The 24870-nt window shown below is 56.0% G+C and overlaps 3 protein-coding genes across 3 annotated transcripts in view; all 3 read right to left on the reverse strand.

Annotated features, from left to right (window-relative positions):
* Positions 1 to 4413: 4413 nt before the first annotated feature.
* On the reverse strand, positions 4414 to 10114 carry TRIM65 (tripartite motif containing 65; the record flags this gene model as incomplete). Its single annotated transcript, XM_080714134.1, is given in 7 exon segments — positions 4414 to 4988; positions 5306 to 5371; positions 5495 to 5672; positions 5752 to 5982; positions 6166 to 6261; positions 9678 to 9851; positions 9854 to 10114. Coding segments are annotated over 7 exon segments (1569 nt in total). The 5' UTR covers positions 10103 to 10114.
* A 2012-nt stretch (positions 10115 to 12126) lies between these two features.
* On the reverse strand, positions 12127 to 17952 carry MRPL38 (mitochondrial ribosomal protein L38; the record flags this gene model as incomplete). Its single annotated transcript, XM_080712171.1, has 9 exons — positions 12127 to 12263; positions 12396 to 12532; positions 12724 to 12882; positions 13784 to 13829; positions 13977 to 14049; positions 15213 to 15421; positions 15493 to 15627; positions 17622 to 17801; positions 17886 to 17952. The coding sequence occupies 9 exons, from the start codon at positions 17950 to 17952 to the stop codon at positions 12127 to 12129; spliced, it is 1143 nt and encodes a 380-aa protein (XP_080568297.1).
* Positions 17953 to 20911: 2959 nt separating this feature from the next.
* FBF1 (Fas binding factor 1) overlaps positions 20912 to 24870 on the reverse strand; it is a gene marked incomplete at both ends in the record, with an annotated part of 31307 nt that continues 27348 nt past the window's right edge. The window contains 7 exons of the mRNA XM_080714135.1: positions 20912 to 20995; positions 21557 to 21675; positions 21901 to 22018; positions 22091 to 22228; positions 22306 to 22482; positions 23543 to 23728; positions 23810 to 23932. Coding sequence (XP_080570261.1) covers positions 20912 to 20995; positions 21557 to 21675; positions 21901 to 22018; positions 22091 to 22228; positions 22306 to 22482; positions 23543 to 23728; positions 23810 to 23932 — 945 coding nt within the window. The remainder of the gene's footprint in view (positions 20996 to 21556; positions 21676 to 21900; positions 22019 to 22090; positions 22229 to 22305; positions 22483 to 23542; positions 23729 to 23809; positions 23933 to 24870) is intronic.

Consider the following 24870-nt stretch of genomic DNA (forward strand, 5'->3'; position numbering starts at 1 on the left):
ACAATTAAACCCAGGGGCTTTCTACTTCAGGGCTATACTCCCAGACCTATAACTATTTTATATTTTATTTGGAAACAGTGTCTCACTGAGTTGCTGAGAGCCTCACTGAATACCTGAGGCTGGCTTGGAACCTGTGATCCTCCTGTCTCAGGCTCCCAAGTACTGGGATTTTAGGCGTGTCTTGGAAGATGAGAATTGATACACTGGAACAGGCAGCTGTGAGAACCAGGTGACCCAAAAGACCCTGGTTCCTACCTGCCGAGGCCTTTCAGCTCCTGCTGGTCCAGTAGCTGTCCAGCAAGGTCATGTCTGGCCTTCTGCTGAGCTGCTTGGTGTTAGGACCCCTTTCCCATGTCTGGGAAAGAGCGGTCATAGTGGTGCATGCTTGTAATCCCCGTACTTGGGAGGCTGAGACGGGAGGATCATGCAGGTTTGAAGCCAGACTCAGCTACTTAGTGAGGCTCTCAGCAACTCAGCGAAGCACTGTTTCCAAATAAAATATAAAAAATATGTATGGGAGTATAGCCTGGAGGTAGAAGGCCCCTGGGTTACATCCCTAGTACCACCAAAAAAAAAAAAAAAAAAAGGGCTGAGGGTATATAGCTCAGAGGTAGAATGCCCCTGGTCCCCAGCACCCCTGCCACACCCCAAAAACTCCATGTCTGGGAACTTAGGGCTCTGTCCTAGGCAGCAGAGATCAGAGCTCCTCCGCTCCCCTTGGACAGCCAGCCACAGGTTGGGAGCGGGAATACAGATTAGACTCTGCAATGTTGGCTGTGGCCGGACAGCGTTATGATGTGGGAGGGAGATTTTTTTTTTCCCCCTACAAATACATGTTTGTTCGCTTTTGGTTCTGGGGATTGAACCCACTCAGTGGCACTCTACCACTAAGTTAGATTTCTAGAATTTTTTTTGAGCCAGAGTCTCGTGGAGTTTCCCGGGATGACCGCCAACCTGGGAGCCCTCCTGCTTTGCTTCCTGGCATGGGCTGGGCTCACAGGTGCGTCACCCCATCGGGCCCAAATACAGCTTAGTATCGCTTATCTGAAAGGCTTGCAGTCAGAAGTGTTTCAGATTTTGGATTACTTGCATACACATAACGAGCTCTTTTAGGTATAGGGCCCAAGTCTAAATATGAAACTAATTTCTGTCTCATGTATACCTTATACAAACAGCCTAAAGACAACTTGCTACATCTTTTGTGGGTCTGTGTGGTTTTGTGGTACGAGGATTGAACCCAGGGGTATTCTATCTCTGAGCTCTATCCACCATCCTATTTTTAATTTCTTTTTTTCGGTACTGGAGATGGAACCCAGGGGCATTCTACCTCCGGGCTACACTCCAAGACCTATTTTTACATTTTTATTTGGAAACAGGGTCTCTAAGCCAGCGCGCGTGGCTGGCTTCGAACCTGCGCTATCCTCCTGTCTCCGCCTCCCAAGCGCGGGGAATACAAGCGTGCGCCACCATGCCCGGCTAGTCCTTTTATTTTTGAAACAGGATCTCACTGAGTTGCAAAATGCGTCGCTATGTAGCTGAGGCTGTTCACAAACTGCGATCTTCCAGTCTCCGCCTCCCGAATGCTGGGATTATAAGCATGCACCACCATGCCCGGCTTTTTCTTTGGGGGGGGGTGGCTCTGGGGATGGAACCCAGGAGCATTTGACCTCCAAGCTACACCCCCTGCCCTATTTTTTATTCTTTATTTTGAAACAGGGTCTCAATAAGTTGTAGAGGGCCTCACTAAGTGGAGGCTGTCCATGAACTGACATCCTCCGGTCTCAGCCTCAAGAATGCTGGGATTACAAGCGTGTGCCACCATACACAGCTTCCCGCTTTTGTGTGTGTGTGTGTGTGTGTGTGTGTGTGTGTGTGGTACTGGGGATGGAACCCAGGGGCTTTTCTACCTTGGGGCTATACTCCCAGACCTATTTTATATTTTATTTGGAAACAGGGTCTCACTAAGTTGCTGAGAGCCTCACTAAGTAGCTGAGGTACAAGCATGTGCCACCATGCCTGGCTATTTTTTGTTCTAAAACAGGGTTTCCCTAAGTTGATGAGGCTGGTCTTGAACCTTCGATCCTCCTGTCTCAGCCTCCAAAGTACCAGGATCACAGGCATGTGCCATCGCGCCCTGCCACGGCCCTGCTTCCCTTGAGTCTGTGTGATCACTGCATGCACGACGTGGCGCAAACCTCAAGGAGGCAAGCCCTGAGGGAAAGCTGGGCTCGTTCGCGGGAGTACTCCTCGTTCTTGGGTGTTCTTTCATTGCTGTTGTTCTTTTGGTAACTTTTCACACAAATGGCTCCGGTGATGTAAAACAAGGTCCCAGAATCAGGACTGTGGGAGAAACTGATTCCGTGGAAGATAAATTTTCTGGTAATATATGTCTGGGCCCTCAGACTCCCCCTGCCTTGCTCCAAGCTCTAATAAAATTGGCTAGAGAAGACAGAGGGGGAAAATATACCAGTATTAGAAAGAGACATCAAAATATATTAATGTGCTGGTATTGTAAAATTGCTTTGATAATTTCCAAAGTGTAAAATCTAGTCAGAGCCTAGGTGCTGTGCAGGCGCTCAGGCAGGGAGGGGGCTGCAGCGATTACAATGCAGAGTTCCTCTCTGTCTTTGCCCTTCATTCTAATCACTAACCTATAGTAAAAGCCTTAGAGTCAACTGAAGCCATTAGCCCTAAAACTACAAGAAAGGCAACCGGTGCCTCTGTTTACCTCTCTCCTCTGGGATCCGGCCTGGGCATAGGAAAGGTAAACTTTGTGTGCGGCTTCAAAGCACCCTAGTTGATGAGCAACCAATACTGCCCAGTACAGTGGAGACAAGGGCCAGGTAGATTCTTGACCCTGTACTTAGAACGTGCACTGTCTGGGGACAAAGAGGCACCCCCTGGCTAAGGAATAAGTATGTCAGAACAAAAGACAGATATAATAAGTGTACAGGTATAAAGTTTTGATGGTTATAAAGAAAGAAAATCTTGTGAGAATAAGAAAGCATTTTGTATGAAGTAAGTTTTATCCTAAGATTGTCCCAAATGGGAAAGAAAGGACCAGGATAAAAAACAGGAAGGTTAAAGCAAGTTGCAGAAGGTGTGTGGTATGTGATGAAGATGGATTATTAAAAGAGGAGTAGGTTTCTAATAAGCCCACCGCTTGTGTATTCCCAAGAGGAAAGCGCTCAGCAGCAGGAGTGTACTATGAGTAGTAGGGGCTAGAGGAGTACATCTGACAATTAAATCTAAAGACTCCAAAGTCTGCAATGATATTTATCAGAGAATGGTTACAGGAATCAACTCACCTGTGTCTTCCTGTCATGTTGCTTTATGAGAGGTCGAATTCTCCAAGACTCTGGGTGTGCCTCCTGTCCTTTCTGGAATTTGCCCTCTAAGGCCGCCCACCTGCGAGGCCAAGGGGCTGATCTTAATCACAAGACCAGTACGTGTCCTTCACTTAATAGTTCACTTATTGTTCTTTGGTGCTTACACTTTTCTACTGGGAATTTCACTGGAGAAGGGTATAGAATCTTGGTTTTGGAAAATAAACTTAGCCAGTTGCACGAGAGGCAATTGTCCGGGTCCGTCATTTCAGGTCTCTCCCTCCCAAGTCCCGGAGTCGAATCTCCGCATTTAGGACCGTGGAACAGGGAATTGAAGGAACCCCGTACAAAAGAGGGAGGGGTCCGCTGCAGAAGCAGCAGAAACAGCCAAATCCTTGCCCACCTTCCAAGAACCCTGTCCCAACGGTCCCAGTGCTCCGGCTGAGCTGGTCCGTTGCAGCGCCCATCTTGGGTAAAAGAATTGGAGTCACTAGTGTGTCTTTCCGGGGCCACTGTGACTCACCTCCCATGGGCCGCCTGCTCTCCTGGTCCACGCTCTCCTAGGGAGGTCATCCAAGCTGGTATGTCTTGTTTGCCCATATGCTGCCCTGTTAGCTCAGGAGCAGTCCAGCTCTGCTTTAGCTTGTAAGACTCAGGCAATGCAGAGAGCTGGGTTCTCCTCGGGCTGAGGCTTCCTACTCTACCTTCTTAGCCCCTGTTCCCCTCAATGAGACTGGCCAAGCACACTGTCTGCGGCCCCGCTTCCTCCCCCTGGGTCAATGGAGAAGCTAACAGCGTGTCCTATTTTTAAATTTATAGTCCTGGGGACAGAACCTGCAGGTGCTCTACCACTGAGTCCATTTTACGTTTTTATTTTGAGACAATCTCTCTTAAGTTGCTCAGGCTCCCCTCGAGCTTGTGATCTTCATGCCTGAGCCTCCTAAGTCACTGCGATGACAGAGGATGCCCCTGTGCCCAGCCAGCGGGTCCTTAGAGAACTGTGTCCTCTGGTCTCCAGGCCAGAGGCTATGCTGCTCTTTGGCACACGGGATCTGTCCCTAGCCCGGACCTCCATTCCACGCCTTCGTCAGCTGAGAGCTGAGGCCTCTTCCTGGGGCCCTGGAGGGAGCGTGGCCTCAGGCCGCTGGCACAGCGTGAGGGTTCTCCCCTCAAGGAGCCAGAAGACGGGGTAGAGGGGCCTGGTGAAGAGGGCATGGAAGGTGTGCAGGGGCTTGGCCTGTGGCTCCAGGCTGTAGAAGGTGACGCAGTTAGTTTCCAGGTCCAGATTGACGCCCAGGAGCCGCCCAGACTCCTTGGGGAGGCGCTGGACCTCCCCATTGTGCCAGGCCTGGACACAGTCTTCCTGGACACAGAGGCCCCAGGAGGAGGGCCCCCGGCCGATGTTGTCTGTGAGGGTCCCCAGCTTGTGGCGCGCCAGCTCCGGGTAGGTGACGCCCAGCGTCACCGAGTGGTCAGAAGCGCGCACCTCCCAGTAGTGGCGCCCGGCCCGGAAGCTCTGGGTGCACAGCACCTGCCACAGCTCGAAGCTGGCTGGCCCGGCCGGGGCCCGGGGCCGGGGGCGGTGCGTCACCCGCTGGTCCTGGCGGGACAGGTAGAAGTGGCGGTTGGCGCTGTCCGGGTCAAAGGTCAGATTGCGATAATCTATGAGAGAGATGGCCAGAGTGGGCTGAGGCGCCTTTCCGCACCCTGCCCCCGAGGCTCCATTTATCAAGGGCTGCCTGCCGGGCGCCACAGCAAGTGAGCTCACTGCCACCTACAGGGTGGACTCTCACAGAAGCCCCACTCCTCGGATGAGATCATTGAGGGTCAGAGGGGTAGGCTAACAGGTGGGCGGTGCCGCCTCCCTGTGATCAGAACCTGTCCTTTCACGCTGACGTCCTGGCTGGGACAGTCACGGCATGCGCCCCCCCACAGACACACGGACATTGGTGTACCCAAAGGGCGCCGGGCCGCCTTACTCTGCCAGAGTTTCCTCCTCAGTGGGGACACCGTGCTTGGGACCAGTGCCAGAGGGCTCGGGGCCTCTAGGAGAGAAAACAGTTATGGATGAGAAGGGAGGTGAGAAGGGCCTTGCTCTGGCCCATCCCCGCCGCCGTGGGAGGGGCAGCCGGCCCGAGGGGTAGGGAGAGACCTGGGAGCGGCCTTACCCACGGGGCGCGGGTCAGGAGCCTCTGCTGGCTCCCTGGGGGCGGCCTTGTCTTCCAGGAGGAGGCCACATAGCGCGCTCAGAAGCTCCTCTAGGTCACCCAGTTGTTGGTCTTCATCCCACTGCGGAGGGGTCAGCGGCCCGAGGGGCTCTGGGGGCTCAAGGAGCTGCTGCGACTCCTGAGCCCCGGGACACTGCAGTAAGCGCAGGCTGGAGGCAGGGAGGCCAGGCCCCAGCCCGGGCCCTGAAGCCCTCTACCTGAAAGAAGGTCTGGTCATCCGCCTGCTCCAGATGCTGGACCCGGTGGCCATACTGGGCCAGGGCCTCCAGGTGGCGCTGCAGCTGCTGCTCCTGGTCCCCAGCCTGGGCCAGGGCCTCCTCCTTGGCTGCCTCGATGTGCCTCAGGGCCGAGGCCCGCCGCAGCTCCAGGGCCTGCTGCAGACGGCTGAACTTGCCGGAGACCACTGAGGTCAGGGTGCAGGCTGAGCTCTGTGTGGGCAAAGGCGGCGCCTCAGGGTGGCCAGGCACGACGCGGGGCAGGACAGGACCCCACCCGGGCTGAGGGGTGGGTGTGGGGAGCCAGGGTCCCCGGAACCGCCTCCTGCGGGGGTGGGGGGCCTCTGTTAGGCTGCCCGCTCCCCGCCACCAGGAGGCACTGTACAGACTTTGTACCTGGATCTGGTTGCGCTGCTGCTGGAGCTCCTGGAGCTGGGCCTGGGCCTGCGTGGTCTGCTGCTGGGCAGCCTCCAACCTGGCTCTCAGCTGGTCCTGCAGTGCCCACCCAGAGGACGAGCAACGAGACGGACAAGAGTAGCTGCAAAATCCCCCTCAGACCATCACCAACACCCGCAGATGCTGGGCACCCTCCTTCTGCCACACTGGGTTGGGCTGGAGAGAGGGCACCAGCCCCAGCATGAGATGAGGGAGGAGTCCCAGGGAGGCCTGAACGGAAGCCCTGCCCACATGGAGCAGGATGCAGGGAAACCTTGGGCTAGAGACCCGGCTTCCAGCCGCACTCCTGCCTCTTGCAGGCCGAGCAGCCGGGCAGAGCTCCCAACTCTCTGGCCATAACCTTTTCTCCACTTCCAATCAACATAGGAGCAGTGATGCATGGCCACAAAGCCCGTCTCAAGTTCTTAAACCGGGCGTGGTGGTGTACACTCGTAATCCCTGTAATCCCGGCATTTAGGAGGCAGAGACAGGAGGATCGTGGTTCAAAGACAGCCTCAGCTACTTAGCAAGGCCCTTCGCAACTCAGTGAGACCATGTTTCAAAAACTAAAAAGACTAAGCCGGGCGTGGTGGCGCACACTTGTAATCCCCGCACTTGGGAGGCAGAGATAGGAGGATCGCGCAGGTTCGAAGCCAGCTGTGTGTGCTGGCTTGGGAGACCCTGTTTCCAAATAAAAATGTAAAAATAGGTCTGGGAGTGTAGCCCGGAGGTAGAAGGGCTTCCAGGAACCCCAGTACCACAAAAAAAAAAAAAAAAAAAAACTAAAAAGACTAAAAAATAGGGCTAAGGGGTGTAGCTCAGAGGTAGAATGCCCCTGGGTTCCATCCCCAGCACCACAAAAAAATTTTTTTTCTTAAAAGACTGGAGGTCAAGCCGGGCGCGGTGGCGCACACTTGTAATCCCAGCATTCAGGAGGCTGAGACCAGAGGATCACAGACAGCCTCAGGTACTTAGGCCCTCTGCAACTTAACGAGACCCTGTTTCAAAGTAAAGAATAAGAAATAGGGCCAGGGGTGTAGCTTGGAGGTCGAATGCCCCTGGGTTCCATCCCCAGACCTGCAAAAAAAAAAAAAAAAAAAAAAAAAAAGACTGGAGGTCACCGGCCATGGTGGCACATTCTCACCAACCTAGCAAGACCCTGTTTCCAAATAAAGAATAAAAAATAGGGCTGGGGGTGTTGCTCAGAGGTTGAATGTCGCTGGGTTCAATCCCTAGGACTGAAACAAAACAAAACAAAACTGGGGGTGTAGCTCAGTAGTAGAGTGCCCCTGGTTTCAATTAACACACACACACACACACACACACACACACACACACACACACACACACACACACACACCCCAAACAAGAACAACAAAAAATTATTGTGTTTCACAGAAGTGGGCCAGCCCAGACCATTCGGAAGCAGGGGCCCTGTCCCGCGGCCACCTGCTGGACCGTGGCTCCTGGAGTCTGGTGGAGAGCCCGCTCCTTGCTGCCCTCCTGCCATCCTGCTGGACCACCCATGCCTTCCTCCTTGTCTCCTGGCCTGGGGCGGACCGCCCGGCTCAGGCTTGCCTCGCCCCGCGTCTCAGCGGCCCCGGGAGCGCCTTTCCCTTCCCCGCGTCCCAGCCGCTCGCTCCTGCCACCTCACCCCGACCCTGGCACTTGCGCCAAATCTACTCTCCGACCACCACCTCCCCCCTGTCGTTGGGGCCCTTCTGCCCCAGCCCTGCTACCCCTGCCTCCCATCCATCGGGGCTCCTGGACACCCTCTTCCTTCCACCCACACCCTCCCTGGGGCACAGCTGTCCACCCCTGCTCTGCCCCACATCCGTGATGCTGAAATGGCCAGGACAGGAGCGCCAGCCCGTCACCGCGCCGACTCCCATGGTCACTGCTGAACTCCCTGGCTCACGGCCTCCTTCCCACGACCCACAGGCTCCGGCCACCATGCCACTTGCTCTCCACAGCAGCTCCTGTTTGGCTGGATTGCAGGCAGGGAACCCTCTGCCCCAGGCTCTGCTCCTTCCAAGGACCAGAGATGATGGCCAACTTTCTCCTTTTATGGGGGGAGTGGTACCAGGATTGCACTCTGGCTTCTGCCTCCTAGCCACAGCCCCAGTTCTATTTTTTGTCTATTTTATTTTGAAATGGTATCTCAAAATAAAAAGTTACCATGCAGCTGGGCAAGCGGTGGCACACACGCTTGTAATCCCAGATCACAGGTTGGAGGCTGGCCTCAGCTACTTAGTGAGGCCCTCCATAGCTTAGTGAGACCCTGTTTCAAAATAAAATATAAAAAATAGGTCTGGGGAGCCAGGTGTGGTGGCGCACGCTTGTAATCCCAGCATGTGGGAGGCTGAGACAGGGGGATCTCAGCTACTTAGTGAGGCCCTTTGCAACTCAGTAAGACCCTGTTTCAAAATAAAGAATAAAAAAAAAAAAAAGGTCTGGGAATGTAGCCTGGAAGTAGAAAGCCCCTGGGTCCCCAGTACTGGGATTATGGCATGCATTACCACCCTGGCACTCTTAATATATTATCCAAACTTCAACTAAACTGGTTACCATAGAATCCTACACACTTCATCTTGTATGTTTACTTATTTATTTATTCATTTTGGTACCGCAGGACTGAACCCAGGGGCTTTCTACCTCCCAGCTCTTCTTCTTCTTCTTCTTTTTTCTTTTGCGAGTCTGGGATGGAACCCAGGGGCATTTGACCTCCGAGCTCCACCCCCTGCCCAATTTTTAATTCTTTATTTTGAAACCGGGTCTCACTGAGTTGCAGAGGGCCTCACTAAGTAGCTGAGGCTGTCTGCGAACTGCGATCCTCGGGTCTCAGCCTCCCAAATGGTGGGATTACAAGCGTGCGCCACCACACCCGGCTTCCAGCCCCTCTTATTTTGGAACAGAGCTTCTCTAAATTGCTGAGGCTGGCCTCTAGTCTGCGATCCTCCTGTCTCAGCCTCTCAAGCACTGAGATTATAGGCATGCACCATCACACTTGGCCTCCTTTTATTAACGCAGGGCCTCACGCATGCCAGGCCAGCCTCTCCCACTGAGCTACATCCCAGCCCCGCCGTTCATCCCCCACTCGGGATTCTCCTCTGCTGGGCGCTCCTGCTCCACCCACCTGACTCAGGCCTCACCTCCAGCCCCTCCACACCCCGAGTCAATCTGATTGCCCGGCTTTCCTGCTGCCAGCCTGCCGGGGCTCCCCAGCTCCCAGCAGGAGCCCCCCTCCGGTCCAGGGCGGAAGAGGCCGCTCCCTCGCCTGGGGGTCCCTGAAATGGGGTGGCCCTTTGCAGCGCCCCGTGCTAATACGTCCAGGTTCTATGGGGCGCGGACCCCTTGAGTAGACCCCAAGTGTCCAGGGCGTGAGCACGGCTGGTGTCCACCCCAGGCGCCCTGTGCGGACCCCTTGAGTAGACCCCAAGTGTCCAGGGCATGAGCACGGCTGATGTCCACACCCAGGCGCCCTGTGCGGACCCCTTGAGTAGACCCCAAGTGTCCAGGGCGCGAGCACGGCTGATGTCCACTCCCAGGCGCCCTGTGCGGAGTGGGCTGGGGGTCCCCTCCCGCCCTCCCTCCCGGGGCGGGGCGGCACCTGGCGCTGGCGGCGCTCGAGCTGGCGGGCGGGGGGCGCGGGCGGGGGTCCGGGGCGGGGGCCGGCGCGCAGCAGCTCCAGCACGCCGCTCAGCGCCACGTTGCGGCCGGGGCGCGCGCCGGCCGGCACGGGCTCGCGGCACTCGGGGCAGGCGCGCTCGCGGCGGCCCCACCAGTCCTGGATGCACGCCCCGCAGAAGTTGTGTCCGCAGGGCAGCGTGAGCGGGTCGCGGTAGAGCGCCAGGCAGATGGCGCAGGTCAGCTTGTCCTCCAGCTGCTGCGCGTCCATGGCGGCCGCCTCCGGGCCTCCGAGCGCGGCGCGGGCGGGGCCGGAACCGAGATCGAGGCCGGACTCGGCTGGGTCAGGGGCGAGGCCCGGCCTCCCCGCCTCGCCCGGCTCCCATAGGGCCCGGCCGAGCCCGGCAATGGCTCCTCCGGCCATTTTTCCTGGAGCTAGGTCTCCAGCACAGGCCAGATTGGGGCGTCTCCCGTCTCCGGGCTGTGCATAAGTTAGTTCTTTAAAAGTAAACAGAAGGACATTTCTGGTCACCGAGAAACCGATTGGGACCCCAACAACTCCAGCTGCCCCAGGGCCCGGCCCGTCTGGAGCCGCGGGCCGTCCTGGGCTCTTTGTGGGTACTAGGGATTGAGCCCAGGAGCACTCTACTTCCAAACTACATTCAGCCCTGACCATTTTAATATTTTGGAGTTTTCTTTTTTGTACTGGGGGTCAAAGCTGCAAGGCAAGGGCTCTGCCACTGAACTACATCCCAGCCCCCTTTATTTTTGAAACAAGGCCTCTAATTTGCGGAGTCTCACGACTCGCGGAGGCTGCCCTCGGACCTTCACGGATCTTTTATTTTGGTGGTACTAGGGATGGAGCCTAGGGGAGATTCTACCTGAGTTATACCCCCAGATCCACTTATAATTTATGATACTGGCGGTTGACTGAACCCAGAAGCATTCTACCTCTGATCTACATCCCCAGACCTATTTATTATTTTGAAACGGGACTTCATTAAGTAGCTGAGGCTGGCCGTGAACCTGCAATCGTCCTGTCTCAGCATTCCAAGTGTCCAAGTGCTGGGATCACAGGCATGCACCACTCTGCTGGGTTCTGGATTTCTTTTTTTAGGTACTGGGGATGGAACCCAGGGGCGGTCTACCTCCAAGCTACAACCCCAGCCCTATTTTTTATTCTTTATTTTGAAACAGGATCTGAGTTGCAAAGGGCCTAAGTAGCTGAGGCTGTCTGCAAACTGCAATCCTCCTGTCTCAGCCTCCCTAATGCTGGGATTACAAGTGTGTGCCACCACGCCTAGCTGTACTCTTTATTTAGAACCACTAATTTTATTATACTTTTTCTGTCAGTGTTGAGGACTGGACACGAGGTGTAGGCAAGTACCACTGAGCAACACTCAGCACTGGAACCCCAATCTTCACAAGGCAACTCCAACACTCCCCGGCTGAGCAGAATGGCAAGGGTCCTGAGCACTTGCCTACAGACTGGCAGTGCACGTCTGTCCAGGTCAATGGGAAGGGGGTTAACTTGGCTCTAACCCCAACTTGTGAGACCTTGTTTCCATATGAATAAAATAGGTCTCAGTACCACAGAGACACACACACACACACACACACACACACACACACACACACACACACACACTGCAGCAATCACTTTGCAGAGGATATAGTACTTGCTGCCTCCGTGAACAGGGCAAGTCTCCTCCCGCCCATTCATGAGCTGCTGGGGCTAGCTCTGAACCTTTCCTGTCAGCCTCCCAAGTACTGGGATTACAAGCATGCTGCGCCCACACCCAGCTTGCACTTGGCTTTCTGGAAAAGGTGCCCGCCTCTCCTCTCCCCACTGACCTGCTACTAGGCGGCCACCTAGTGAGGGTCCTGGCCTCGTAGCCCTGAGTTGTCAGGCTGCCTGAGGGGCCGCCCATCCCAGGCACGGAGGAGGGAGGGGCGGGCCGAGATGCTCAGGGCTGACCAGTCTCTCAAGGCGTCCAGGACCAAGAGGTGCACTGCTCACTTTTCCTCCCGTGTCCTCAGCCACAGGATCACCTCTGCTTAGGAGGTGGCGGCGAGAGTTCACCTGCTGGGGGGGGGTCCATAAAACAGTACAGCTCTACCGGGGGGGTCTGGGCAATCCGGGAACACAGACCCAGAGCAGTGACAGCAGAAGGCATCTTTATTAACCCCCCGCAGACAGTCCCCAGCACTCCAGGCCTGGGCCTACTGGCCCTCTGGCGCTTTCTCTCCAGTTCCAGTGGGCCCAGCGTGCTGAGGCGGGTGCACCCTGGCCGCTCAGTAGATGCCGTAGGTGGGCTCATGACTGTCCCTGTACCGGTCCAGGTAGCGCAGGGGCTGCCGGTGGGGGAAGCGCCTCTGCTTGGGGTGGTAAGGGGGTGGCCGCACAAACTCAAACACGGGCTCTCGCATGTCTGCAAGAAAAGTGAGGGCCCAGGAATAGCACAGACTCCTTCTGGCCCCATCCCTCCCTGGTCTGAGGCTGGCCCACCCGACAGTGCCCTCTCCTGGCCTGTGTGCTCAGGCCCGTGCCCGCCTCTCCTTACCCAGAAGCTGGTGGAAAGTGTGGGTGACCGAGTCATCCCAGCGGCACTGAAAGAAGGCCAGGCCTGCTGGAGTGATGGCGTCCTGGTGCTTCTTGTAGAAGTCAAAGGTGCGGAAGGTGCGCTGCGCTAGCCTGTAGCTGTGAGGAGACGGGACCACCTGAGTGGGAAGGGCCCGGCCCTGCCCCCCACAGGGACGGCAGGCCCCCGGGCGTGGGCCTGGCTGGCGGTATTCTGCCAGCCTCCAGGCCCAGGTGAAGAGACAGGATGGAGCGAGAGCTGCCACCCGGGGAGCTGCCCGAGGCCGGGGGTGCGTGTGAGTGCAGATTACCAGGGTGAGGGGCGGGTGTCCTCGGAGAAGTCGACGGGCTTGTCCTGCTTAAAGAGCACGAAGACAAGGCGATGGAAGCCGGAGCCCCGGGCAGGGAAGGGAGGGAGGTAGGGACACGTCTCCTGTCCTTCGGCCACTCTGCTGCCTGGGATATTGGTGCTGGCAGAAGGGAAGTATCAGTTAGATGCCTAGGAGGGGGCAGCAGGCACACCCTAGCCAGTGGACAGGGCTGATGTCATTCCCTGAGGAGACAGACTCAGCAAACCTCTAGCTTTTGATGAGGTAGGAGCTGAGCCCTAGACCGCAGGACAGGGCTCCAGAGACCATCGGGGTGAGAGCAGGAGCAGCCCCTTTACTAGGCCCGGGAGCCGGGGTCTGCCCTAGTCATTCAGGCTGGACAGCTGCACCACCCTTGGGCTGATTTTGTTGGCATCTGGGGTTCTAGGGACTTGTCAGGGAGGTGGCCCAGCCTGGCACCTGGAGGGCCACTGCACCTGCCCAGGCACAACTGCCCAGAGGGTCCTGCTGCACGGCCTGGTAAGTGCAGTTGCCAGCCTCCCAGTTATTGGCTTCAATTACCCACAAGTCTCAGAGCTAGGGTTGCCTGCCTAATCCGCCCCTGGTGTTCAAGTCAAAAGCCACACAGAAAAATGGCAGCCCAGGCTGGGGTAGGAATGCCCAGCAGGTCAATGAGTTTGAAGATGAGCTGCCAGAGGCTTCGTGGGGTTCTTTCCCCATCCCAGCAACCCCGGGGCAGGGAAGGCACATGGTGGTGACATCTCAGGTGCATAGGTGAGTGCGTTTAGAGATGAAGGCACCTGTGGGGACCAGCCAAGGCTCACAGCTGCTTCCTTCTGTACCTGCCTTAAATACACTCCTCCATTCCAGAGCCTCCGACACACGGGAGGCACAGGAGAGGGGTCAACTCTTGGGTTAATTCAAAATCCTACGGCTGGTCCATGCAGCCGAGACTGAAATTCAGGGGCAGCTCTTCCCAGGCTCCCAGGGCCTCCTCCATGCCCTGGCATCTTCCCCACGCAGCCCGCTGCCAGGTACTCACACCAGCCAGTGCACGTACTCAGCATCTGCCTCCAGCAGGTGTCCATCTGTGCAGACACAAACCCCATTAACCACGAGCCCCGCAGCCCCTGCCTTGGAAGCAGGAGGTGCTGCAGCTCTGCACCTGGCACCTGCCCAGCTCCCTGGCTTGGGAAGGAGTTGGGGGCAGGAGGCCCAGGAGCCCCAGCACCTACCCAAGTTGGTGAGCAGCAGTGTCCACAAGGAGCCCTCCTCCGCCTCATAGGTCACCTCTGGGGCCTGGGCAGCCTGAGGGCAAGAGCAAGAGCGCGTCACTCCCACCAGGGACAGACAAGCTCCTTCCTTCTGGAGGGCTGGAGTCTGACAGGCTTTGGAGAAGGAGCCTCTGCTCTGATCTGTATCAGGGTCCTTGAAAGCTCCTCACAGAGGGAGGCCAGAGATGCTTACAGAGGAACCAGCAGATGTGTTTATCTCGACATCTGAACCACAAAAGGGACTTTCTACCAACCTGGGAGTGCACTTCAAAGACAACAGCCAGCCTCAGGAACGTGGAAAGACAGGATTTCTATACATACATACATACATACATACATACATTTATTGGTGCTGGGGATGGAACCCAGAAGCTTTCTACTTTTGGGCTATATTCCCAGACCTATTTTCTATTTTTTTTTTTTTTTTTTTTTGTGGTACTAGGGGTGGAACCTAGGGGCTTTCTACCTCCAGGCTATACTTCCAAACCTACTTTATAGTTTATTTGGAAACAGGGTCTCACTGAGTTGCTGAGAGCCTCACTAAGTAGCTGAGGCTGGCTTCGAACCTGTGCGATCCTCCTGTCTCTGGGATTACAAGGTGCACCACCATGCCCGGCATGCATGCACGTGTGCGCGCGCGCGCGCGCACACACACACACACACACACACACACACACATTTTTTTGTGGGTCTGGGATAGAACCCAGGGCCATTTGACCTCCGAGCCACATCCCCTGCCCTATTTTTATTTCTTATTCTGAAACATGGTCTCACTAAGTTGCAGAGGACCTCACTAAGTAGTTGAGGCTGTCCGCGAACCTTGATCCTCTGGTTTTAGCCTCCTGAACGCTTGGATTACAAGCGTGCGCCACCACACCTGGCTCTGGCTTTTCTATTTTATTTGGAAACAGGGTCTCACTAAGTTCCTGAGAGCCTCACTAAGTAGCTGAGGCTGGCTTTGAACCTGCGCGATCTTCCTGTCTCAGCCTCCCAAGTACTGGGATTACAAGCGTGCGCCACCACGCCCGGCTCTTCTTTCCTGCCTTTTGAATTACTGTCTTTGTGAGTGTTGTGATGTTGTTTCCCAGAAAATCAAAAAGACACAGAGAACAGAACCCCCATCCCAGGAGCCGGGATGCTGCAGCGGGGTGAGGTGGTGTGCACACAGCACAAGGACAAAGGCACGGCGATACCTACCTCGGTGGGAGTCACTTCGTTGCCAAGGTACACGGGCATCAGGTCCTCCTCACCCACAGCATAGGCCACGTGCAGGGGAACGCGGGGCACGAAAGTGGCACCATGGAACAGGTCGCGGTAGAGGCCCAAGTGCTCAGCCAGGCGCTGCTTGTGGTAGGGCCCGCAGGTCCTCTCCCACTCGGCCCGCACGGCCTCCAGTGGGATGCTAGCTGGGAAGGGCGAGGCCAGCTGAGATGCAGGAGGAGGCCGGGGCGCACCAGGGCCTCCACGGGGGGCGTACCTGTGCGGAGGCGAGCAGCCCGCTCCTCTTCGGCGCTGGCCCGAAGCTCCCGAAGGATTCGTTTCCTTTCCAGTAACTGTTGGGCTCGGGAAACCTTGGGTGGAGGTAGCCCAATGTCAACTTTGTCTTTGGGATCTGGGTTGGAGAAAGCAGGATTAAGTCTCCCGATTCAATTGCCTGTCCCTACCTAGTCCTCCAGGCTCTGCTGCTGGAGGCTTCCCTTTGACTCACAAAACTAAAACACACTTATGCAGTCTGCTTTTAGATATGAATGAGACCTAGCTGCTAAGCAAATCAGACACAAGGTGGAGTTGTATTTTCTGATTCCTAAGCCAGGTCATACTGTCTAGTCTGAATCACGGGACATCAAGGCAGATGGTTATTACAGTTAGGATTACCTTCAAAACTGGTTGATAGCTGGCCATGGACATACATCCATGTTCAGGGTAAAGAAAGTAGCTGAAGCTATAAGGACTTTAAGAAATTCTTCTCTAGCTAGGTATGGCGGTGCACACACACCTATGATCCCAGTCTTGGGAGGCTGAGGTAAGAGAACCGCAGGTTTGAGGTCAGGCTCAGCAATTTAGTAAGACTCTACTTAAAAATTTTAAAAAATGGCCAGGTGTGGTGGTGCACGCTTGTAATTCCAGTACTTGGGAAGTACTTGTGAGGCAGGAGGATCACAGGTTCAAGGACAGCCTCAACAAACAGTGAGACTCAAGAACCTAGAGAAACCAATTTCAAAATAAAAACAAAACAGGGCTAGAATGCCTCTGGGTTCAAACTTAGTACCAATAATGAAAGGGAAGAATACCCCTGGGTTCAATTCCACTGTAAAAGTGCTTTAACACATCAATGGACATATTAACCATACAAATCAGCTTGGAAGTGTGTTAAAATTCAGACTTTGAGACAGGTGAGCCTTGGGCCAGAGACTGTATTTCTTTCTCTTTTTATGCTGGGGGCTTACTGGAGACGGGATCCAAGGCCTAGCACATTCTAGGCAAGTGTTCTACTATTGAGTTACAGTCCCCAAACCCTGTTTTATTTTTGTGGTACCATGAGTTGAATCCAGGGGCACTTTACCACTGACTTATATCCTCAGCTCTCTTTTTATTTTTGGTTTGGGGCACTGAACTCAGGGGAATTCTACCTCTGAGCTACACTCCAGCTCTTTAAAGCACTTTATAGCCAGGCATGGCAGAGAATGCTGGTAATTCCAGTACAGTACTTGGGAGGCTGAGACAGGGAGATCTCAGATTTGAGAGCAGCCTAGCAGGTAGTGAGACCTTCATCAACCGAGACAGACCCTGTTTAAAATTAAAAAATAAAAGCCAGGTGTGATGGCACATGCTTGTAATCCCAGTACTTGGGAGACTGAGACAGGAGGATTGCAGGTTCCTGGCCAGCCTTAGCAATTTAGGGTGGCCCTCCACAATTTGGTGAGACCCCGTTTAAAAAAAAAAAAAAAAAAAGCCGGGCGTGGTGGCACACTCTTGTAATCCCCGCACTTGGGAGGCTGAGACAGGAGGATCGCGCGGGTTCAAAGCCTGCCTCAGCTACTTAGTGAGACTTTCATTAACTTATTGAGACCCTGTTTCAAAAAAAAAAAAAAAAAAGGTCTGGGAGTATAGCCCGGAGGTAGAAAGCCTCTGGGTTCCAACCCCAGTACCAAAATAAATAAAAATAAAAAACCCCCAAAAACTGGGAGTATAGCTCAGAGGCAGAATGCCCTTGGTTTCAATCCCCAGTATCACACACACACACACACAAAATAGGGCTTAGGGTGTAGCTCAGAGGTAGAATATCTCTGGGTTCAATCCCCTGCACCAAAAAAAAAAAAAAAAAAAAGTAAACAAGGTTTCCTCGCTAAATTGCTGAGGTTGGCCTAGAACATGCGATCTGCCTGTCTCAGTCTCCGAAGGGCTGGGATTACTGGCCTATGCCACTACACCCCACAACGCGGAGTATTTTAAGAGCACCGAGGGGCGTCCCAACCTTGAATAGGGGAGGTGTCGGAAAAAGTTTTAGGAGTAGATATTTTACAGGCTGGAACTCTAATATTGGGGGGCAGGTGCGGGGGCCCCGCAGAGCTCCTGGAGCGGGGTCAGCCGGCGGGACGGCCGCACCTGTCTTCTTTGCGAAATACTCCCGGTAGGTCCGCCACCAGTGCGGGGCCTGCGCCTCCTCCTCCGCCCGGCGCCGGTAGCGGTCGAAGCTCCGGTACTTCTCCAGCCGGTCCAGGTCGCGCACGTCGATGTGCTCGTTAGGCATGGGCCCCAGCGGGGCGGTGCGGCGGCTGCGGGCGGCTGCGGGCAGAGAGGGGCGTCACGCCGGCCGCCCGACCCGCCCGCAGGCGCCGGGGCAGAGCTCCCCAGCCCCGGGGCCCTCACCCGAGGTGCTGAAGGCTCGCCACGCTCGGCCTCCGGACAGCGCGGCGCGCCACCAGGGCGCCGCCATCTTCCCCAAGGCCGGCGCGCCGGCGTGAGGACCCCGGCGGGTGGCCAAGGCGGTGCCTGTGCGAGGACCCGGGCGGTGCCTGCGCGAGGACCCCGACGGGTGGCCGAGGCGGTGCCTGTGCGAGGACCCGGGCGGTGCCTACGCGAGGACCCCGGCGGGTGGCCAAGGCGGTGCCTGCGCGAGGACCCCGGCGGGCGGCCAAGGCGGTGCCTGCGCGAGGACCCGGGGCGGTGCCTGCACGCCCCGCCCGCTCAGGCCCCGCCCCGCGCTCAGGCCCAGACTCCGCCCTCCGGGACCGCAGCGGGTCCCTGGGCAGAGAGGCGCTGTGCGCGGGGATGCAGATGTCAGAACGCTTGGGCTTCGATTCCAGAGCTTTACCTTCCCATCGCCCTTGCAGTTCCCTCACTTGAGCAAAAAAGCAGGCGGTGGACGCTGGGCGTGGCGACGCACGCTTGTAATCCCAGCTTTTGGGAGGCTGAGACGGGAGGATCGCGGTTCGCGGACAGGCTCCGCTACTTAGTGAGGTCCTTTGCAACTCAGTGAGACCCTGTTTCCAAATAAAGAACAAAAAATAGGGTTGGGGGTGTAGCTTGGAGTTTAAAATGTCCCTCGGTTTCATCCCCAGCACTGGGAGGAGTTGTTAGGAGGGAATGAGTTAATGTATAGAAGCTGGAATACACACCTGCCCCTTGTTTTTTGTTTGGTCCTGGTGATTGAACCCAGGGAGGGCCTTGGAGCTTTTTTTTGCGGGTCTGGGGATGGAACCCAGGGGCATTTGACCTCCGAGCTACACCCTCTGCCCTGTTTTTATTCTTTATTTTGAAACTGGGTCTCACTAGTTGCAGAGGGCCTAAGTAGCTGAGGCTGTCCGTGAACCGCGATCCTCCGGTCTCAGCCTCCCAAATGCTGGGATCTCCCCCAACCCTTTTATTTTAATTTGTGTGTGTGGTCCTGGGGATTGAGCCCAGGGGCATTCTACCTCTGAGCTACACTCCCAGCCCTATTTTATTATTTGGAAACAAGGTCTTGCTAGGCTGATGAGAGTCACTACTTGCTCGGGTCCTCAAACCTCCCATCCTCTTGTCTTAGTTTCCCAAGTACTGACTTGGGTTACAAGCGTGCACCACCACGCCCAGCTTTTAGTTTTTGTTTTGAAACAGGGTTTTCCTAACTTGCTGAGAGCCTTGCTAAATTGCTGAGGCTGGCTTCCAACTTTTGATCCTCCTGTCTCAGCCTCCCAAGTACTAGGATTAAAGGTGTGCACTACACCCAGCTAATAAGCTGGGTGCCTTTTCTGTGTGATTCTGGAAATTGAACCCAGAGGCACCCCCAGCACTATTTTAGTTTGTAAACAGGGTCTTACTAAGTTGGAGAGGCTGGCCTTGAACCTGCAATCCTCCTGTCTCAGTCTCCTAAATACTGGGATTACAGGTGTGCACTACCATACCTAGCTAGGCTGGCTTCTGTGTGTGTGTGGTACTGGGGATAGAACCCAGGGGCTTTCTATTTCCTGACTAAAAAAGAAAAAAGAATTTTTTTTTTTTGAGACAGGTTCTTACTATATTGCCAAAGCCAGCCTCAAATTTGTGATCCTCCTGCCTCAGCCTCCTGAGTAGCGGGATTATAGGTTTGTGCCAGTACCACACACAAAAAAAGATTAAAAATATAGTAGTTTATGGTCTGGGTTTGTCGCTCAGCAACAGGGTACTTGCCTAGTATGTGTAAGGTGTTGGGTTTAATTTCCAGTACTGTAAGATTTTTTTTTTTTTTTTTTTGCAGTATTAGGGATTGAACCCAGGGACATTCTACCTCTGAGCTATACCCTCAGCCCTATTTTTCATTCCTTATATTGAAACAGGGTCTCACTAAGTTGTGGAGGGGCTAAGTAACTGATCAGGATGGCTGAGAACTGCAATCCTCCCGTCAGCCTTCCAAGTACTAGGATTACAAGTGTGCACCACTAGGCACGGCTTTGCAAAAAAAATTTTTTTAAAGTAGTTAAATGGGTCCAAGACCAAAGCTACAAATTGTTGGCAAACAAACAAGGTCCCTCTGAAGGCTGTTCTAAAGAGCCCAGAGGCACAGCTGGTGCGGCTTCTCTTCGTGAGCGTTTTCCTCCTCTGCCCTCCGGCTCCCGAGGCCGGAGGTGATGGATGAACCACTCCTGGACAGAGGCTACTTTACAGTCACTGTCTTTTTATTAGTTGAGTAGGCCAGTCCTAGGTCTGCTGGGAACAGTTCCCACTCCTCCAGCCTTCTCCTCCCAGGGTCCCTCCAGCCGGCCTTGGCACACCGCCTGCGCAGGGAGGGTGGCGAAGGCACGGGGTGTGCGCAGCCCTTTGTGGCCCCCAGGGCTGCCTTTCTCCGCAGGGGCAGAGGCTCTGGCTGTCTTCCTTCCTGGCCTCCCCAGCCCCTGCCACCATCACTGCTCAGAGCTCCCCACTCCCGCTTCTGGTGGGGGCCCAGATGAGGAGGAAGAAGCCAAAGAGGCCCCCGTCCAGACCCAGCTGGTCAGTCACTAGGGCAGCGGGGGACTCTGCAAGCCAGCCTGGGAGCAGGGCATGGGGCTGGCCAAATCCCAAGAGTACCCTGACTGGGAGGAAGAACCTGGCACCGTGCCCTCCCTGTCTCCACCAGACCTCCTGCTTGTTTGGCCAGGAGGCCAGAGGCCCTTCTCTGTGTCCCCCTCAGCGAGAGACAAGGGTGGGGTGCGGCCTGTGGAGGGAGGGGTTCATACACCAGCTGGAGTTGGGGAGCTGCCTCCCAGGACCCTCGGCTGGGAGCTTAGTCGCCTGCAGGGCTCTGGGGTGCTGCAGAGTCCTGGGTGCGGGCTGCCAGCCGCCTTTCAGTTGCAGGCGCCTGTCCTTGTGGAGAACTACATCAGACCCAGTCAGACCCCGCTGCATGGTGTGGGAGGACTCTGCGGTCCGGGACTGGGAAGGCACTGGGCAGGCTCCTCTCACGCAGAGTGGGAAGTCACGTTGTAGGATGCTTTCTTCAGTGTCTCCAGGAAGAACTGTTCGTTCTCCAAGAAGTCGTGGTCCTGTGAGACAGATCGGGAAGTGTCCGTGCTCCCTGCACAGAGGGCCTCTTGCCACTGGCCGAGCCAGACCTCACGTGGGGGCCCTCCCTGCTCACTCCCTGCCCGGGGAGGCACGAGGGGCATGAAGGAGCTGGGTGTGGAGTGAGAGGGGCTGTGGGCTCAGGCCTGCGGAGGCCACTTGACCTGAGGACACGTGACCTCTGGTCGCCCGGCCTGGCTTTCACTGTAAACTGGAGCGAGGACCGTCTGCCCCGGGGCTGGTGAGGAGAAAGGTCCCGAGGCACACAGAGCCTTCAGTGTCGCCCGCACGCGACATACTCCTTGAGTGACTCTTGTCACAGGCCATTGTGAGGTTTAACTAAGATCATATATGTCAACTATTTTGTACAGATGCTGGCTGGAGCAAGTCTCAGAGTCGCACTCCAAGCAGCCTGCACTATTACTTCCCGGGAGCAGGGGCCAGCCTTCCCGGGCCGCGGCGTGCTTCCTGACAGCTCTGCCCTGAGCTAGAAGCTGCTTGGCACAAGTGAACACAAGGGCCCAGATCTGGAGGCCGCTCACCTGCTGGGCCGTGTGCTTCAGCAGCGCCAGCTTGGCGAGGAGGTGCGCAGGGCCCTGGCTGGCCAGCGGCTGGCTGCACTGACTCGAGCTGGGAGCAGGAGCCGCGAGGGCCGAGAAGGCTGAGGAGGAATCGGGAGGCAAAGTGTTGGCAGGAAAACCGGGCATCGTGGCTTGTTCCTCCAGGGCCAGCCCTCCAGCCCAAGATAACATGCAGTGTGAAAGAGAAATGGCCAAAAGCTTTAACCCCCAGCTGGCCCCTAACTTAGGCTAGAGGCGGTCAGGTGGCTCTCCTCCGCCCGCCCTGGGCTGGCTGGGTCTCGTCCCTTCCTCCTGGAGCCACTTACCACCGAGGCCGGAGGCTGCGGGGCCCTGAGCCCTGGAGAGCATCCACGGGAGGCCAGAGGGCAGGTCCTGCCGCACACGGTCCAGCTGCAGCCTCTGCTGGGCCAGGCTCAGGTGCTCCTGTGGATGGTAGAAGGCCTCAGAGGGGAGGGGAGGCCCTGGGAGCGGGGCGGAGGGAGGACGGGGCCTTGCCTGATGCACGTGCTGCTCCTGCTGCCGCAGCCGCTCCTGCTGCTGCTGCACCACCTGGAGCCGGGCCTGCTGCTGGGACTGCACCTGCCGGGCCTCCTGCAGCGCCTGCTCGCCCTCTGCATACTTTTTGGAGGCAACCTGCAGGAAGGGGACCAGGTGAGGCCTGGCAGGAGCCAGACGGTACCCCAACACCCAAAGGTGCACCCCAGCCGCACCTTGCTCATGTGCTCCACCTCCTCTGCGCGGAGCTGCAGGCGCAGGGAGGCAGCATTCACCTTCTCCTTCTCCAGCCGCAGCTCCTGCCGCTCCCGCTCCACGGCCTCTTTCTCAGCTGCTAGCTGCTCCTCCTTGGCCCGGAGCTCACTGGCCCTCACCTTGAGCTCTGCTTGTTCCTGGAAGGCAGACCCGTTGCTGCATTCCCTTCTCAGGGGCTGCGCCAGGCTGTGCGGCAGCCCCGTGCCCGCTCCGACCACTCTGCCTTGGAAAGGATGGCGGAACCAGGGGCTGCCAGGACGGGCCCGGCCTGAGGCCAAGCAAGGGTGCTCTCCCTCCTCCCTGACAAGCCACCTAACGGCAGCAGGTGCGTCTCTCTTGAACCTCAAGTTTTCTCATTTCTAAAATATCTGAATCATGGAAACAAGCCGGGTATGGTGGCACCCACTTGTAATTCCAGGACTTGGGAGGCTGAGACAGGAGGATCACAGGTTCAAGATCGGCCTCGGCAACTTGGTGAGGCCCTGTTTCAAAATAAAAAATAAACAGGGCTGGGGGTGTAACTCAGAGATAGAATGCCCCTCGGTTCCATCCCTAGTACCACCCACTAAATAAATAAATAAATCACAAAAATAAATGAATCATGGAAACCTGGGAACCAAGAAAAAATTTTAATTTGGGGGGATTTGTTATTATTTTTTGCGATGCTGGGGATGGAACCCAGGGGCATTCTATCTCCAGGCTACATCTCCAGCACTATTTTTTATTCTTTATTTTGAAACAGGGTCTTACTGAGTTGTAAAGGGCCTAAGTAGTTGCTGAGGCTGGCCGTGAACCGCAATCCTCCTGTCTCAGCCTCCCAAATGCTGGGATTACAAGCGTGCGCCACCATGCCCGGCTTAATTTTGGGGTGTTTATAGAAAATCAAACCTGGCTTAGGATTGAACCCTGTGCACGCTCTATCACCGAGGCACACCCACAGCCCTATGTTAGACAGGCTGGCCTCCAACTGGCCATCCTCCTGCCTCCGTGTCCTGGCGCTGGGATGACGGGGCATGCCACTGTGCCTGGTGCCAGTGATGACTGAGTGAGGAAAACGTGTGCCGAGGGCCTGAGGGGCCTAACAAGGCACTGTGAGACGACTGTGGCTTTAATTCTGCACCTCATACTCCTTGAGCCTGGAAGCTCAAGCAGCTGGGCGGATGGCAGGCGGGCTGCCCAGCCCCCTGAGGTCCCTACCTTGGCCAGGCTGACGAGGGTGCCCTCCCGCTGGCTGTCCACCTGCAGCGCCCGCTCTGCCTGGCGTTCGGCCCGCTCTTTACTCAGCTTCTGCTGTGCGTAGAATTCGGTCCACTCGGCTGCCAGGCGCCGCCTCTCCTCCCCACACTTCTGCATGACGGACTCCTGTTCCTTCAGCAAGGCACTCTGGACGTGGGGCAGGGGCAGGGGGTGAGTGTCTCCCCGTCCTCCTGGCAGGGAGGCAGCTGCTCGTGCTACTAGGCTCACCTTGGCCCTCTCCAGCTCCTCCCTCTCCATGGTAATCTGCTGGTTCAAGACCTTCCTCTGCTCCTCCAGGGCTCGCTGCGTGGACTCCGCCTTGGCCTGCTCGGCGGTCACTCGCCAGCGCTCCTGCAGGGTGCAGGGCAGGCGAGAGCTGGGTGCCTGGCTCCAGGATCAGCCCTAGGGGCTCTGACAAGCTGTACAGACCTACCCACCTCCCCTGTGCTAAGCCACAAAAGTCTCCTTCCCAAAGTGGTGCAAAGCGGGGAGAGGGGCTCTTAGGAGGCACTGCCAGGGTCCAGCCCCTGTGATTTGGCCTGCCTGGCCATCGGGTCCCCGACTGCTCAGGAGGGCCAAGGACAGCAGCAGCCCTGCCCCAAGTGCCAGCTCTGACACTCCGCCCACCTGCTCCCACCAGCCAAACAGACCAACAGCAGTGGCCTTGGCGCCACGCAGGGGCCCAGTGCGCATGCAAGTACCGGGCAAGAAATGAGCTGTGCGCGGCCCGAGGACATGCTTAACAGCTATGGAACCAGGAGCGAAGATGTGGTTTGTGATATAATACCATCTACATCTACACTGAAAAGGCTACAGATATCTTGGCTACTGGGTAATTTCTTTTTTTTTTGGGTACTGAAACCAAGGCCTTGCAGGTGATAGGCAAGTGCTCTACTAGTGGGCTACCCCCATCCCTTTTTATTTTTTATGGCAGGATCTCACTAAGTTGCCCAGGCTAGCCTCAAACTTGTGAGTTTCCTGCCTCAGCCTCCCAAATAGCTAGGATTATAAGCATGTGTCACTCTACCCAGCTTAATTTTCTAGTTTGTGGTTTCCTGCATTTTACTTTTTTCAGTGAAACCTATTATGTTATAATCTAATACAAAATAAAGATTTTAATCCCAGTACTTGGGAGGCTGAGATAGGAGGACCATAAATTTGAGGCTAGTGTGTGGTAACTTAGGGAGACTTGTCTCAAAATAAAAAATAAAAAGAGCTGAAGAGCTGGAGGTATAGCTCAGAAGAGAATGCCCTTAAGCCGGGCATGGTGGTGCACGCTTGTAATCCCC

This window comes from Muscardinus avellanarius (genome assembly GCF_963383645.1).
Source record: "Muscardinus avellanarius genome assembly, chromosome: 16".
In the NCBI taxonomy this organism is placed as follows: Eukaryota; Metazoa; Chordata; class Mammalia; order Rodentia; family Gliridae; genus Muscardinus; species Muscardinus avellanarius.